The sequence below is a fragment of the Podarcis raffonei genome, chromosome 8 (genome assembly GCF_027172205.1).
Source record: "Podarcis raffonei isolate rPodRaf1 chromosome 8, rPodRaf1.pri, whole genome shotgun sequence".
NCBI classification, from domain to species: Eukaryota; Metazoa; Chordata; class Lepidosauria; order Squamata; family Lacertidae; genus Podarcis; species Podarcis raffonei.
Genome location: NC_070609.1, coordinates 9,552,812 through 9,570,009, shown reverse-complemented (window position 1 = coordinate 9,570,009; position 17,198 = coordinate 9,552,812). Strand labels below are relative to the sequence as shown.

The following is a 17,198-nucleotide window of genomic DNA, read 5'->3' as shown; positions in this document are numbered from 1 at the left end:
TGAGAAGCGTTAGCCCCTGCCCAAGATTCCTGTCTGCTGTGCAGGCTTTGCATAGCACTCCACACTGGGGAAACTATTCTATTTGCAGCTAGGAACAGCAAGATCAGTAAGCCCGTTAAAGCAGGAGATTATCACTGAGTTCCTGAATTAACAGAGCGCAGGTGTGAATAGGGGTGTGTGTCCATCTGAACTTATTCTATGGTTTATTACTGCAGATCGTGGCGTAAGTAAAAGGACTGGCATAACTTAACAGGAAGCAAGATTCCCCACTATGAACCTTGCTTGACCCTGGAACCAGCTTTATCACAATGTGTTCCAAAAGCCATTTAGGAAAACATCCTGAGCTCCTCATGCCTGGTAAAGGTCAGCACGGACAGATCAAGTCGCAGCAACGCCTGTTTCAACACCTGAATGGATGCCATCGAGATAACAGTGAGATAATGCTAAGGTGGGAGGCAGACGAAAGGATCACCAAGGTTTAGTCAATTGCACATGGGAACAGATTCTTTCAAGCTTTTGTAAAGCAAAGCACACAGAATGGGAAGCAGGAAGGAAACGATAAAATGGGCAATTATAGGACTTGTTCATCTCAAGGCCCTCCTCCCTTCTCCCATGGAGGGCATTGGCTGAAATCAGGATTTTTAAAAACCCCAGTCAGTTCTCGCAGCTCCAATAGCTTACCCAGCGCTCTCAAGGAATCAGCACAAACCCACTTTGCCTTAAGGACCTGTATATCTCCCCCTCCATTTCTGCCTTACTTTTAGTGTGAGTTCTGTGGCATAACTGTCACAACACATTTCCATGGATTTTTAAAAATAGTTGGGGAATCTTTTACTCTTCAGATCAAGGTATGTGTGTGTGTGATAGGATTTGCTGCCTGCTTAAATTGTAATTTTGCTGGAACATTAATATATTCTGTCCTACTGGAGTCCCTATGTCTGCCACTGGCACCAGACAGTACAAATTTCTTCCACCAGGGAAATCTACAGCTGGGCCCACAGAATCGTGGAGAACTTGTCAATGCTCACTCTTAGGGAGGGAAAGTCTTTTTCTCTTGGCTGGGGGGGTGGGGGGGAAGAAAAAAAAACAATAACACCACTGCAGAAATATTACCATATTTTTCGCTCTATAAAACGTATCAGACCACAAGACGCATCTAGTTTTTGGAGGAGGAAAACAAGAAAAAAAACATTCTGAATCTCAGAAGCCAGAACAGAAAGAGGGATCGCTGCACAGTGAAAGCAGCAATCCCTCTTGCTGTTCTGGCTTCTGGGATAGCTGCACAGCCTGGATTCGCTCCATAAGACGCACACACATTTCCCCTTACTTTTTAGGAGGGAAAAAGTGAGTCTTATAGAGCAAAAAATACAGTAACTTACAGCATTTCCAGGCAATGGGAGCTGCAGCTTTACAGTGAAACTGGGCTTGGGCATGAATGATGACACAGGCTCAATGCTTGCCCTCTTTTTGCAACACTCCTGCAAGCGATGCAATTTCGGGGGGGGGGAGAGGGGAAATGCTATCTAATCGTGAATACAAACCTTCCTCATCATGTGCGCAGCTGCCTGCCAACCTCGTGTGCCGATGTGTTTGTTAAATGAGATGTTGAGGTGTGTGGCTGACTCATAGTATTCAATCATATCAAACAGCGCCGAGGCACCCTGGCAAAAACAAAAGAAGAAACACCAGGACTGTTAGCAAGGGTGTGGCTGCAGCAGCCTGTCCTGGGTGCGACCCAGAGAGGGCGCAAAATGGGCAAAGTTCATGCAGCAATACTGATATCTTTTAAGACGACATTACACAATGTACAAGTTCTCTTTGCGGTTTGAAACGAGGTGCGCTTTTTCAAGGCGGTAGATCCAAACCAAGTATCAACTTGCTCACAGCCCAAATCTGCATGTGCCTACTTGGAAGAAAAGTCTCACTGTGTGTGCAAATGGAGCCGACTTCCAGAATAGCAGCACACCTTGCGACAAGGCCTCACTGACCCACTCCTGCAGCCTAACACAGTACAGCACATCGCTCAGCTGGTTAGAGTGTGGTGCTGATAATGCCAAGGTTGCAGGTTCGATCCCTGTATGGGGCAGCCGAATATTCCTGCGTTGCAGGGGGTGGGACTAGATGATCCTCAGGGCACCTTTCTCAGCTACTGAGTATTACTGATGGGAGAGGAAGGAAGGGCGAGACTGTCCGGAGACAGCAAGCAGGTCTTTTGCACAAGTTTCAGAGCAGTAGGAACATGGAAACTCCGCAAGCAGTAAAGGTCTGCAAAGAATCAAATTCAAAACTCTTCAAATTTGATCCTCGATTTATGAATGCACCTGCTGTATTTGTTCATCGCTACTTCTCAAATACCATTTCTGGTTCTGAAGTTCTGCAATGAAATGTATTAAACAGAAAATACCCCCAGAAGTTTTGTTCATCTAATTTGTATACTGTGGAGCTCAGGGCTAGTGGGAGGGGGAAGGAGACTGGGAGGCTGCCCCCAGGGAAATAATTGGCTAGTCATAGCACTGAAAAACCAGTAAACTAAGTCAAGGAGACAACACAAGACCTGTCTTGCTCTAGGCTTCCAACCACAAACTATTTGTTCCTTCGCGTTGGGACTTGCTTATCAACAAGCCTGTGAGAGGAGCAGACTGAACTGGCACGATGTACTCAAATGCAACTCCCGTAATTTGCATGAAGAGGGAAGCACAACACATCGCTGATGGCTGTGTAATTTAAGATGAGACACTCAGAGTAGACCCACTGAATTACTTGCCATGACTAGCTTAGGTTCACTCATTTCAACGGGTCTACTCTGAGTAAATGTTAGCTGACTACAGCCCCAGATTTATACTCTTTAGCAGGGAGAGGGCAGGGGGAGAGAGGGAGAATTTGGAGCTGGTCATCCATCACTTTCAAGTGCCTAATAAATGAAGGGGTCATTTTCATTTTTATTTTAATGCTGGATGTACATCTTAACAAAGTGGGCCATAAACCTTGTCCACAGATGAAGTGGGAAGACATGGCAGAATCCCAAGGTGGAATTGTGGTGGATGGTCACATTTAAGTCCTCATGCAAGAAGGAAACAAACATGAGGGAGGAAGCTTTTAACCCCATCCATCTCTCAGCTGTGCCAATTCTCCACTTGCACCTTCCAACTCTACAAGTCTATGATTTAATGCGCAGATCAGGCCTTAGACAGGGTCCAGGGAGTGATGAGAATGAACCTTTGTAAGGCCACCTCAACCTGCCACCACTCTCCCCCTACGTGACCAGCAGCAGCTCAATAGGATTTTAGATTTGCACACCCTGCCTCTTTCAAATTAAGGGGCCTCACTAAAGTGTCTTATGAACAGGGCCCCCAAAGCCTAGACAGAGCTAATACTAGCCAATGTTAGGAATCCACTTTCAGGAAGCAATTTGCTGCAGTTTATGAAGAGCAGTCACACCATTTGGAGTGGCCCGTGATCTGGTAGCAAAGCTCTGTGTGCACAAGGGCCCAGGTTCAATCTCCAGCCACAGGCCTGGGAAAATGCTTTGCGGAAGATGCCAGAAAGCTGTTGGTGATGGGAACAGACAACACTAGGCCACATTCCTTATTTATAAACACTCAGCCCTGTACTGTAAGTTTCTCCATGTTAAAGAACGGCAGGATTCAGCTCAGCTGACTGTTCACAAGGGGGGGGGGAGGTGGAGGAGAAGAAAGGCAGTTCTTTATATGTTACATGCAAACCTACATCTTCATCTAGGTTCGTTTGCTCCAAATCCACTATTTTGAACTGGAGGCGCTTAAAAATCTCTTCCAGGGCCTCGCAAGCCTTGTAGTCTAACTTCTCGCCTGGAAAACAAGAGACAAAGTAAATCTGCAAGCCTCCAGCATTTAAAAGGGTTCACTGTCAAGCACAGGATGCATTACATCAATGTGGGTCCTCAGCTGTTCTTGGACTACAACTCCCATCATCCCTAGCTAGCAGGACCACTGGTCAGGGATGATGGGAGCTGCAGTCCAACAACAACTGGGGACCCAAGTTTGAGAAACACTGCATTAAATACTGGAAAACAACTGGGCTATAGAGACCCAGGCATTAAGGTACAACTTGGTGGGGTACAAAAATGATTTAAACCGGGGGCGGGGGAGGGGGAGGCTGGTTTAAACCAGACTTTCTAATGACACTTCATCATCTATTGGTGCAAGTCTAAATAGGAACATTCTAAAAACACCTGCTGCATGAGTGCTAAGAACTGGCACTCTAAATATTACAGCAAAGGCAGAGTTATTTCTTAAACATATGTCCCACTCCTTCCTTCCTTTTTTTTTAAAAAAAAGATATTTATTGGAATTTTCAAAAAATAAAGAAAAAACATTAAAAAATACAATTAAAAACACATAAAATTTACATTTCTTACTGTCAATAACCAATTTCCTTGACTTCCCCACACCTCCCCTTCTTGTATTCCAGTTCCAATTTTTAGCTCAGCAAGTTCTTGTCCCCAAACTTTACCTTATTTTCTCTAATTCATTTTAGTTAACCAAATTTAACTTATAAATCTCAATCTTTATACATCAATACTTATTCTTAAAGATCTTTTTCTAAGGTCAGCCCCATCATTTTAGTTAACCAATTTTAACTTATAAACCTCAATATTTATACGTCAATACTTATTCTTAAAGGACATTAAGCTGAATGTTTTGCACCACGAAGCATCATTGGCGCTGTACTCCAAATATGAAGAACCACTGCAGGCCTGGGCTTCATTTCTGCTAAGAAGCCAGCAGACCCAAAGTGGCAGCTCTTTCCACTCCTCCTGCCCAATCACATACCATCTGCTCAGCCACGGCTTTGCTTTTCCACTCCAATGAAGTCCCCACCCTTGTATGCCTTGGGGCCTTCGCAATCTTCTCCGCCCTGCCCACTAGAACTAGCCTCTCAACGGCAGCAGAAATTTCACAGGCAAACTCTGTACGTAAACATGCCCTGAAGTCAGCAACCTGTATCCGCAGTACGAACAGGATGCTCACTCGTTTGTTTGCAAGGAGCGACTCGCTGGTTATGAAATATGAAACCAGGTGAGGGAGTGGGAGAGGCGAGGGAGGGGATGACCCCACGTAACCCCAAATCAAGGCCACGTGCACCTCTAGCATGGAGTCAGCCGTGTTCCGTTTGCATGTGCCAAACATGGTTACACAATCTGGTTCGTTTCCAAACATTTGCGGGCTATTGCAAATGTTAAATCTGGGACCAGAGAAAGGATTTGGGATGTGAACAAAATGGGGTGCTGTTGGGGGGGGGGAAGGGTTGGAGGAGGGTGTAGATGCATGCTGGCAAACCTCTGAAATAGTGAGCTGGCTTCAGAACGCAAGATTTCCATGCGTTTGCCAGCAAAACAAGACCTCCGAGTTTATCAAATCTGCACATGACACTATGTTGTAACACCTGTGGCCTAGGCAGAATGATCTCACATTTACAACACTGAACATTCCTTCTCCCCAACCCCTCCTAATCTCCAAAGGGGACCATTTTCAAGCACAGACTCCCAGATAGAAGGTTTGAGGGATCATAGTCACTGAGGAATAACCAGAGTCGGCAAGATGATTGTGATCTGCACTGTGTCAACAGAAGACTTGGGAACGGAAATATGTACCTTTCAGATCCAGGCACTCTATCCTGGGAGTCAAGTCTTTATATTCCTGCAATAAAGCAACAGCAAATTACTACACACGGAAGGGAATGGCTTAAAGGTAAGATATAATGAAGAAGAAGACCTAAAGGGAAGCATGGACAGCCCAGTGTTTCAAAAGCTCTATGTAATATGAGCGTCTTTCATCTCCCAATCTGATCCAGGCCCAGCCCAATTTGGTTCAGATCCAGACTTAGGAACAGGTCCGATCAGAGGAGATATCCCGATATACAAGGCATAGCTCCTTACTACAGGATTGGTTTGGGCTGCTCCTGGGTCCAATCTGGAGACTGGCCTTTTTTAAACAACAACACAATTTTCTTTTTTTTTAAAAAAAGAAATGAAGAAGACAGATGTACACACATTTACACGCACACGTCTAATAACAGATTTAATAATAAAATTCCCCAACTAATAGAAGGGCGAAAAGTTCATTACACCAATGTAAACAATGACTGGGGATGCACATAATCAAATCTGTCATTCCAGAAACTGATAATAGCTGGCCAGTTCATAACAAAGAGGTTTCCATTCATCGGCCCAAATATACAATGCAAGTGTGTGCATTACATCGCAAATCCTGCAAAACAAGTAGAGGTGGATTCATTTTCTTGCCCTAGTTCATGATAATTGACATTTTGGTTGCTACTGGTAACTCTTCAATCATCTCAACATGAGCTGAAAGCTCAGTTGATGATTTTTTGTCCCAAGCTGTTGTTTTCAGAGAAGGAAGGGTTTCAAATCAAAATAAGGGGCCAAAATTGTCCTCCCTCTTTCACATCCTGGGTGTGTAAATGGCACCATTCTGAAGGTTCCTGGGAACCCAAACACTTGAAGGGGGACCTCTCCCTCCCTCAGCCTGCCCAGCTCTCACGTTCTGCAGAAGAGAGGGCCTTCATCTTGTCCTGCCAATGGGTGTTGCCCATTGTGCAGTGACATGGGACATAATGTCCCATGTCATAATGTCCCCGTCTGTGGAACCCCTGCCCTATGGAGTAGGTCTCTGATGCTGAACTGGAATATACTGTTCCTTTTCCTTGTCTCCAGCAACAGAGAGAGCAGCACTTCCTAAAACCACCCAAACGGCAGCCGCTATGGGAAGGAGGCTAGGAAGCTGCTGGTTGGAGCAGGAGTAATGGGCTCTAGATCACTGTTGCCTGCATGGATAGATTTATCCCTGTATGCTTTTAGGGAGGGCCCAAAACTCAGCATCTTCAGTTACTGTGTGAAGCACCTTCCAATGTTCATAACCCTGCAGACTACCCATATTTTTCGCTCTATAACACGCACCAGACCATAACACGCACGTAGTTTTTAGAGGAGGAAAACAAGAAAAAAAAAAATCAAAACGAAATAGTGGATGTATGATTTCTGTGGTTCATGCTGTGGCCACAGACATGTGATCTGACAGTGAGTTTGGAGTAGCCCAATGCAAAAATCCTGAGGATCCATGTGGATCCATGCTTTGTAACCACGGAGGAGGGAAGGAAGGGGAACCATGGATCCTCTGCTCACGACTGCAGCAGTTCCCCTTCGCCACCAGCAGGCATTCGCTCCATAACACGCACAGACATTTCCCCTTACTTTCTAGGAGGAAAAAAGTGAGTGTTATGGTGCAAAAAATACGGTAATTTAGCTCTCTGGGCTCTGGCCCAGTTCCCTCTCTAGGTTAGTACAGCCATCTTGGAAGCAATGGAAACACACACACACACACACACACAAACCTCGTCCTTGTTTAGTGTTTGCTGTGCTACATGGGCCTGGGCTGCAGCCTTTGAAATACATGTGACCCAACTTCAAGAGAGGACTTTTTTTATTACTGTTCAGTTCCAGCGACAGCCAGCTTTCTTCAGTGTTTATAAAAATCCATCTCTGCCTTTGACAGACAAATCTGATAAGCGGTTCTGCTGTGCACTTAAGGAAAGGCACATACCTGGATCTGCTTCAGTAGTTTGGGTATCTGTTTACAGTTTAACTTCTGACAGGCTTGCTTGTAGGCGGTGATAATTTCTTCCACAGTCACATTCTGAGCTGAAAGAGAGAGAGAGGGAGAGAAAGAGAAAGGATCACACTGATGGTTAGCAGTCTACTTGATTTATGCCGCCTACACGCTGGAAGGAGCCTTTGGGGTGGGACAGGGTATTTTTAAAAGTCAAACAACCAGATAAACAAATACACATAAAGTAAATTTTCAAAAGCCATATTGCAATTTCACAGGTCACCTGTCATTAGTGGTGAGTGCTAGCTAAAACCTTGCAATCAGATTATAATATAGTGCTCTGTCACATTCCACTCTTATTAGCAGAAGAGTCGGATATATAAATATTAAACAATAATAAAGAACACTTTCTTGCTTGTAAGAGCCACAATGTGCACAGGGACCAATTCTCCATCTCTTCATGAATTAGAAAGTTGCGGAAAAGAGTAATAGGGGAAACTGAGGCGGCAGAGAGGGGAACTGGCGTGATGTTTTTTGTGTGTGCCAATGAAATCAGCTGCAGGACTAGTCATAAGGATTTGGCCCCTTATGCAAACTTCTATCCTCAAGTGTTCAATACCTGAATAAAGAGATTGGGGGTATTTTTTTTTAACCTAGGTGCCAGCATTTGGTTTCTAGGATTTTTCCAGCCCTGTCCAAGCAGCCAGCATTTCTGCTGCTGTTAGCAGATGTTGCATAATGAGATGATTTGCCAGAATCCCGATAGCAGCCACAAAGCTTTGTTCACTGGAGCAGGGAATCGGGTACCTCAGGTGCCAGATAGTCAAATTGATTCAAGCAGCAGAATGCAGATGGCTGAGCTCAGAAACTGGATTCTTTCAAAGCTGAAAGCTAGAATATTTAAGCATCACCTCTGCATTTCAGGTGTTCAGAGCTCCTTTACACACATTTGCTTATGAAAGAGGTGTAAAGGGTTTTAGGGGAGAGACACATCATGCTCTTTCTGAGGCAGTTTGTCCACCTTTGGTCCCCACCCTGGACTTAGCTCTCACTTGTGGCTCCTAGAAGGTGTCAGCACGGAACAGCGGCCACACCCCAGGAATAGCTTTGACTGGCGGGCTAAACCAGGTGAGGGTAGCCAATGGGCATCAAAGCCTCAGTGAGTTAGGGACTTCTACTGCATGCAAAGACAGGATCCAGCAGATTGATCAGACAAGACCAATAGCGGCGTCCAACGGTCAAGAAGGCAGATTCCGCACGTGCTGTAGAGGGAAGTGAAGGGCAGATGGGGCTTGTCCACCTGGGAAGGGAGCGCATCTAGGATAAGGAAAACTCTGGTCCTCAACCCCTGCTGCCTTGCAGAATATCTTTGGGAGAAGAAAAAGGCTAAGGAGTAAACCCAACACAAATCTGGAGTGGAGTCCCTAAGACGATTGGATGGTGTCTTGTATGCCTCCTTCCGGCAACTCCTGCAACCAAGCTGGTACTGAATGTATTGCTCTGCTTTCCTTTGGAGCACATCAGTGAGACCAAGGCGGGGTGTGTGTGTGTCGTCTTCTGGGCAGTTCAGGACCTCCACAACTACTGCGCCCAGAGAAATCACTTTGGTGCTGCTAACACAGCAGTTAGACTTCGCCCCTAGAGGTGCACTCCATTGTTTCAAGACAGACAGATGCCAACAACAGCTTATGAGAGCTCTGAAAAGTTATACCAGCATTTGCACCCCCAAATTGCATGTGGAGGTAAAGGTCAGGATCCAGAGCTCACCCTACATGTGCACACAGGATTGGGCATGCCCAGTGGGAAGCTTGCCTTTATAAAAGTAAAAACCAGCAAGAGAGTTTGATCCCAAATCTATCAAGCTTCATTACAAAGAAAATTATCCAGCTAAATGGACAGTTAATTTAAAGCCTCACCTATGACCACTGGTGAATAAATTCACTACAGTCATCCCTCATGTTACATTTGCTTCATGTTACGTTCTTTCAGGTTACATCCCGCGGCGACCCAGAAGTACCGGAAAGGGTTACTTCCGGGTTTCGCCGCTCACGCATGCACAGAAGCGCAAAATGACATCACACGCATGCACAGAAGCGGCAAATCGCAACCCGCACGTGCGCAGACGTGCCGCTGCGGGTTGCGTTCTGCTCATGTTGTGAACGGGCGTCCAGAACGGATCCCGTTCGCAACCAGAGGTACTAATGTATTGCTTCCCTCTGTGTGAAAAGTATTTTTAATTGTCAAAAACAAATGGGAGGGGCTCAGGTGTATGCTGGAAACATGGAGGGGAAAGGATAATTTTGCTCATTGGTGGTGGTTCTGTTATTAAAGCTATAAAATGTATACTAGATCCTATTAATGACACGCTGAGAGTTAAAATTAACACAGGATCCCAAGATGTTTTTATTAGCAATTTCCACAGGAATTTTATTATTTTATTTGACCATGGCCCATCAAGATTCAGCATGCCCAGAACTTGAAACCTCTCCCCCCCCAAAAAAAGTGACACATAACAGCACAGGATTTAGCAGTACTCGGGCAATTTACTGGAGCTATCTGGAGAATGACAAAAGGTATGTAATGTCAATTGCTTTGAGAGAGACTGAAAGGGTTGCAAACTTTATAGCAATAATAGACCAAACAGAATGACTGGAAATTCTTTTCCATTACTGTATATTGTCTTAATGAACTGTTTTGTGATTCTCTCAGGGCAGGCTACTAGCACATTTTGTCCTTTGAAACAAAAAGACTGCACACCCATGATGACACACGTCACAAAGAGCAGCTGAGGTGAGATTTGAACTGGGGACTTCCTAGTGCAATATGTGTTTTGGGACGGACAACTCTTTCATGAGAATCTTGGGTCCCTGTTTTAAAAAAGCAATCTTCTAGTGCCTGTTCTTGCAAATATTGTTATTGTTATCAGATACATTTCTGGTTCCTTTATTCGTGAAAAGTGACCCAAAATGGCTTAAAAAATACTAACACTAAGACAAAGAATAAAAACGAAAACAAACCCTAAAAACCAACCATAGTATATAAAAAGGCAGAACTAACACAACCCAGGGATGTGGGTGGCAGTGTGGGTTAAACCACAGAGCCTAGGACCTGCTGATCAGAAGGTCGGCGGTTTGAATCCCCACGACGGGGTGAGCTCCCGTTGCTTCGGTCCCTGCTCCTGCCAACCTAGCAGTTTGAAAGCACGTCAAAGTGCAAGTAGATAAATAGGTACTGCTCCGGCGGGAAGGTAAACGGCATTTCCGTGCGCTGCTCTGGTTCGCCAGAAGCGGCTTAGTCATGCTGGCCACATGACCCTGTACGCCGGGCTCCCTCGGCCAATAAAGCGAGATGAGCGCCGCAACCCCAGAATCAATCACGACTGGACCTAATGGTCAGGGGTCCCTTTACCTTTAACACAACCCACCTGACTAAGTTAAGAGGCCAGAAGTACACCTAAAACCCTTCAAATAAAGGACATAGAACCTAGCTGAAAATAAATGTTTTTGCCTGGTGCCTAAAAATAAATACAATGCGCCAGGCATGTCTCCTGGGGGAGAGCCTTCCACACGCAGGGAGCCACCACTGAGAAGGCCTGTTCTCAAGTTTCCACCATCTGCACCTCCCTCAGAGGTGGGCACAGGGAGAAGGGCCTCCAGTGATGAGCACAGGGTCTGGCTAGTTCATGTGGGGAGAGGTGGGCCTTGAGGTCCTGAGCTACTTATGTATTTCTAGGTCAAAAGCAGCTTGTTCAATTGCACTGGAAACTAATTGGTAGCCAGTACAGTCATGCCAGAATTAGTTTCACGCTCAAAAGCGCATTAGCAACATTTGCAGGCATTCCCAAAGCCAGAGGAGCTGTGGAATTAAGCTCCACAGATGCCAGAGCACCTTGTATACGCCAGTGCAAAATGCCTTGCAAAACCTTAATCTGGCAAAGTCTGGAGAGAAGGAAGTCTGACAGTGCGAGGAAAAGAAGGCAGGGCTGGGAAAGGACAACACAGAGGGTCTTAGAAGGGATAAGGGTAAGGTAGAAATCAGGTGCAACGGAACAGTAGCAGCAACTTTGGAAGGAGGGAACTTTGCTCCCAGCCTTCATCCACAAACCACATAGCAGGGGCCAGAACCAGTCTCTTTGATTCAGAGGGGCTTGCAGGGGGCCTGGATTTATTTGCTCCCCCTTCCCAAAGGGCTCCTTGCCCCTCCCAATTGGCTAGGAGAAGCTATTGCAAAGCAGGAGAAATTAGGGGAAGTGCTTTGAAAAACTGGGCCCTGTTATGGCAGGATTTGGGGGTACCTTGCAGCAGAATTTTAGGGGGATTGCTTTAGCACCAAGTACATCCACAGCCCCATTTACTGCCAATTTAAATTGCTTGTGCTTTCCTAGGAAGGAGTCCCTCCCCCCCCCCTCACCTCCACTGCCCCAATCATCCCTCCAAAGGAGGCAGATAGCAAGAGGCCTGTTATTAAGGCAAGAAATTCTGGCAGCCCTTAAAAGCTGCCCTCAAACCGTCCTTTTTACACACCAGGACAGAGACCGACTTGGAACGCTCCGAGAGCAGCAAAACAAGTGGCTTGCATCACAAAACGGAGTTCGTTGCGCAGGGATCCAATTACAACGTTGTAATCCGGTCTGGATTACTGAAGCAGAGCGATCTCTCCACCCCGCCCCCCTCCAGGCTCAGTTCGGAGAAAGGATAATTCCACCACTAACGTAATTATCGGGGAAGACCAGAAATTTCCAAGCTGCGGCAGCTGCTGCACACTTCCACTTTAATTGCTTTATTGTGCAGGCCAGGCGTTCAGATATGCGGAGAGAAAGAAGTCTTTCATTGGGCATCACATTTCGTTCTGGGCTTTGAAAAAAGATCCTAAAAGGAGTTCTGTAGCAAGCCCCTGGCCAGCTTCTCGAAGTGAAAACCTAAGTTGCAGTTTATTATTCAATTCCGTGTGCAAATTTACTCTGCAATGCACTTTCCAGCCTGTTTGTTTAGTCTAAAAAATTTTTGAGTTCTGATGGTGGCAGTGAACAGACTATAGAATATGACAATGCTCTTCGAGGATATCAGTGGAGAGTGGGTACCGTATTTTTTTGCTCTATAAGACTCACTTTTTCCCTCCTAAAAAGTAAGGGGAAATGTGTGTGCGTCTTATGGAGCGAAAGCAGGCTGCACAGCTATCCCAGAAGCCAGAACAGCAAGAGGGATTGCTGCTTTCACTGCACAGCGATCCCTCTTGCTGTTCTGGCTTATGAGATTCAGAATATTTTTTTCCTTGTTTTCCTCCTGCAAAAACTAGGTGCGTCCTGTGCTCTGGTGCGTCTTACAGAGCGAAAAATACGATAAATAAAAGTGATTACTGCCTTCTGAAAATAAGGATCAATGAGCCAAGAAATGTGGACTATCAGACCCTATTGAAAGCTCCTGTACCTTACCTGCACTTCCCTTGGAAGTTGTCTCCCACCCCTAATCAGCAAACCCTTAAGCTACTAATAAACTCAAGCTACTAATTGCTGAAGGATAAATGCACCTCAAATGGCAGGCATTCCAGCTAAGAGAGACTTTCCTGCAAAATTCAGCCACTGGCAGAGCAGCCCCTTAGCAGAAAAACATTATCAGTTTGGGGTTTGCATGGCATTCAGCTGAATGTAGGTATCAGCCAGGGTTTTCCAGAATGATGGAAGAGAGGGTACACACTGGGCAGACCTTTCCAGCTAGTGCAGAGATGTTGAGATAGGATGGCCAGAGTCAAAGAAGGGGAGGTGACAATCATGTTGACCAAGGAATTGCAGCTTCTCTTTTGAACTGCAGTATTGGAGCCCGGTTCTCTTCCACTGTTATATGTAGTTTTGGCTCTTGTTTTTATAGGAAAGCGGGGTATAAATCTAAAGCAGACTAAAAATAACTTAAAACTTTGGACTAAAAATAAGAGCAAGTGTGTTCAATTTATGGAATAAATCTGCACGGTTGTTGCTGATTTTCCTAATACTTCCTTGGCACAAAAGATGGTTTGCTGTTTATGAATAGTCCTGCCCAAGAAATTCCATATGGACTTTCAGTGTGCCAGAGGAAAGCTGCTCTATATTATTACTGATGTATTAATCGCCTTCACAAGGCAATGTACACTTAAGATTATAAAAAACAGTTAAAAACAAAAAAAGGAAATACATTTAAAACAAAATTAAAACGATACAAAGTAAACACTTGTGGTAAAGACACTTTTATGCTGTTGGGTATAATTTACATAGATACAATTTATACATTATAGAAGTATGTTGTTCTTATAGCTCTGTTAAGCCAAGAAAGTCTATGGGTGGTGGTTATTTTGTATAAAGCAGAGTCGCTTGGTCTAAACTTAGATAAATTTTAATCCTCCCCATTTCCAAGCCCTTTGTTTACTTTACTGTAAGGAGAAGGCGTTTTCTTGCCAATAATTCGCACACAGGGTGTAATACACTGTAGAAAATATGTATTGTGAAATTTCCGGTTTTAAAAATTAAGCTCAAAAATTGAGTATGAACAGACAGGCAGTCTTTGCTCCAGCAAATCACTAAATATTATTCACACTCAGTGCTCGCTCAAGATATTTTGGTGCCTGAAGTGGGAAATCCAAATGGTGACAATGCACCACTCAGCCTCCCAAATGAAAGCAGTGCACACAAATGTATACGTTGTCGTAACAAAGTATGCTACTAAAGCCATTTGTTTCCTTTACGTTCCATCTCCCAAATCAGGGTTTATTCTCATTTTACAGAATGGAACATTAAGGCACTTTAAAAACAACAACCTGCAGTTGCCTACAAGTATAGCAATCATAATACTAAATTAAATAATTTACAACCTGCTGCCCTTTAGGTTCCCAAAACCAACCCCCTGGAGGCAACTGCAGCATTCCGGCTAGTGTTGAGGCTGGGATTGCATTTACTCTGTATTTTTAATACCAAAGAGGTCCTTTTGGCATCTAAAGCACACGGAATGTCCTTCTTCACTCACAAAGTAGCACAGCGACCCTGTGAAATAAGCTGCAAGGACCCATTTTGCAACCAGAGAATTGGGGGGGAATGAGGCTGCCCTGTAAGCGAGCACACCCTGAATATGTAGCAACATATTTTTTTTTTAATCCACCGGGCCCATTTTTTTCACGTCGTGCATCTGCGCCTTTTATTTTCTCATAAACTGACCGTACACACATTTACCAAAACCGCAGGTTGTCAACAAGCAGGAGCAGCATTAACAAAGTCTATTCCAATGTTTAGTTCTGAAGGTCTGGATAACCAGCTGCACACTGGGAAAACAAGCACGTACCCTGATACCCTCGTAAGGCTACTCTACTTTTAACATGGGCCACAGATTAAAACTGAGCAAGGGCTGAGGGTTGAGTAGCAGAGTCTCCAATTAGTGACTCACGTCACCTTAAATGGGCAGTGTCAGGGCAAAGGGGTGTTTAACCTTCTATTTGCCTACATGAAGCTTTGGCAGAACTCTCCCTTTTTTTAGGCACACACACATATCCTTAAACTTACTTGCCTATTTATTTATTTTTTACAGAAGCGGGATAATTTACTTTGGACTGCACAGAATGACTTCTGCAAGGTGTTTAAGCAAAGAGGTGTCTCTACCAGCTCCTGGAAGTCCCACTTCATCACCTGATATCATTTCTGTGATATGGATGGAAGCTCAGGCGCTGGCCAAGCGGGTCCTAATCCCAAAGCACCCATTTTCTCCTCAGGCTCAGCTCTTTGACCCACCCTAAGCATGAACCGCAAAGAGGCTTTGGCAGAGTTCCTCCCTCTTGCACCTCGGAAGTTCACTTTCACTCCTTCCCTTGCTTCACACGGAGATGATGTGGGAGGGAAACCCATTCACGGGTAACATAGTTAAGGAACCAGAGAGAAAGAAGCTCGACAATGGGGGGGGGGATGAAGAGAAAAAGGGAAGCGGGTGGCGCTGTGGTCTAAACCACAGAGCCTAGGACTTCCCTATCAGAAGGTCGGCGGTTCGAATCCCCGTGATGGGATGAGCTCCTGTTGCTTGGTCCCAGTTCCTGCCCACCTAGCAGTTCGAAAGCACGTCAAAGTGCAAGTAGATAAATAGGTACCACTCCGGCGGGAAGGTATATGGCATTACCGTGCGCTGCTCTGGTTCGCCAGAAACAGCTTAGTCATGCTGGCCACATGACCCGGAAGCTGTCTGCGGACAAACGCCAGCTCCCTCAGCCTATAGAGCGAGATGAGGACCGCAACCCCAGAGTCGTCCGTGACTGGACCTAACGGTCAGGGGTACCTTTACCTTTATGAAGAGAAAGGATTTTGTCTCCCACTCCACTCTACCTAATCAAAACATCAGCTGAATAAATCCAACCATTATTGTTTAGAAGTCCCACTCAATTCAACGGGGCTTTCTCACAAGTAAGCATACGCACAACTGCAGCCTTCACTGATTAAATAATTTGCTTTATAACTGATCAATGAAATGCACCTCAGCATCAAAACTTCAATACAGTGTTTTGTTTTTAATGGAGGAATTATATGATTTAGGCACACACCCTCAGAATAATCACAAGCTCATGACTTTGGGGTGGGGGGAGGCAAATTTCATTTTCTTCTTTTCCATTCATTTTTACAGTAACACACCAGAACCAAAATAGCTTCAAAATCATACTAGGTTTCTCACCTATTAAAATTTGCAATAAAGCTTCAGTTGACAAATTAAAACTTGCAGTCTTGGTTCACCACAAGTGCAAACACGTAAAAGTAAAAATGCTGCAGGTAAGCCGTATAACCATCTCCACTACAAATGCAACACCAATTTAGAAAGCCAACTAATAAAGGTTCAAGCAGGATTTTTAAAAACAAAAACAAAACCAAAAACAGCAACTCCAACTTATTTATTCCCAGAAAGTATCACAAGTGCCCGACTCATCTTTTGATCTTTTTAAGCTCCGGGCAAAGCTAACAACTGAGGACATCTCTCTGCGAAAGAAGGAGTCCTGTGACAGATCAGGCTTGTTCCCCCAATTGAAGTAGTGTTTTGCAGGAGAGTTGCAAGGCGGGGGGGGGGGGCGGAAGAGGACAGATCCGCTTACTGTAGCTGGCTGTACTTGGCTGCCAGCCCAGATCAGCTCAGCAATATAAAGCTTGCACTCAAGTCCAGAGCAAACGCAGGATTCTGCCTCCGCCCCCCCCCAAAAAAATCCCTCCCCAGAGGGCTTAAACCCTCACAGTATTTCCTTTTATGTCTGAACAGGGTAATTTTTGGCAGGCCCTGGTAGTAAATGTGTTTACAGAACAAGAAAAAGAAAAACGCCAGAAGAGGTTGTTAGGATCTGAAGCACACGAAAAGCAGGGTCAGTGAGAGAGAAGAGGAGGAGGAGGAAGGAAAGGAAATTTCTCTGTGAGGCTGTGACCACAATTCCAAGGAGAGCAAAGAAATGTATGACAAATCATACTCTGAACAGACTGGGGTAGGTAAGGCATGGGGGGGCGTCCTCAGTGTCATCTGATGGAAGGATCCATTTAGTTACAGGAATACACAAATAACAGCTGGCTGCAGCATCAATGTCCAGGTGGGAGTGAGGATGGCAAGGTGGAATTCT

The 17,198-nt window shown here is 45.0% G+C and overlaps 1 protein-coding gene across 2 annotated transcripts in view; it reads right to left on the bottom strand.

Annotated features, from left to right (window-relative positions):
* PPP1R37 (protein phosphatase 1 regulatory subunit 37) overlaps positions 1 to 17,198 on the bottom strand; it is a 49,893-nt gene that overhangs the window by 13,133 nt on the left and 19,562 nt on the right. For both annotated transcript variants that reach the window (XM_053397809.1, XM_053397810.1), the window contains exons 2-5: positions 7,602 to 7,699; positions 5,633 to 5,678; positions 3,727 to 3,827; positions 1,542 to 1,661 (exon numbers count right to left, since the gene is read on the bottom strand). In XM_053397809.1, the coding sequence (XP_053253784.1) occupies positions 1,542 to 1,661; positions 3,727 to 3,827; positions 5,633 to 5,678; positions 7,602 to 7,699 (365 nt within the window). The remainder of the gene's footprint in view (positions 1 to 1,541; positions 1,662 to 3,726; positions 3,828 to 5,632; positions 5,679 to 7,601; positions 7,700 to 17,198) is intronic.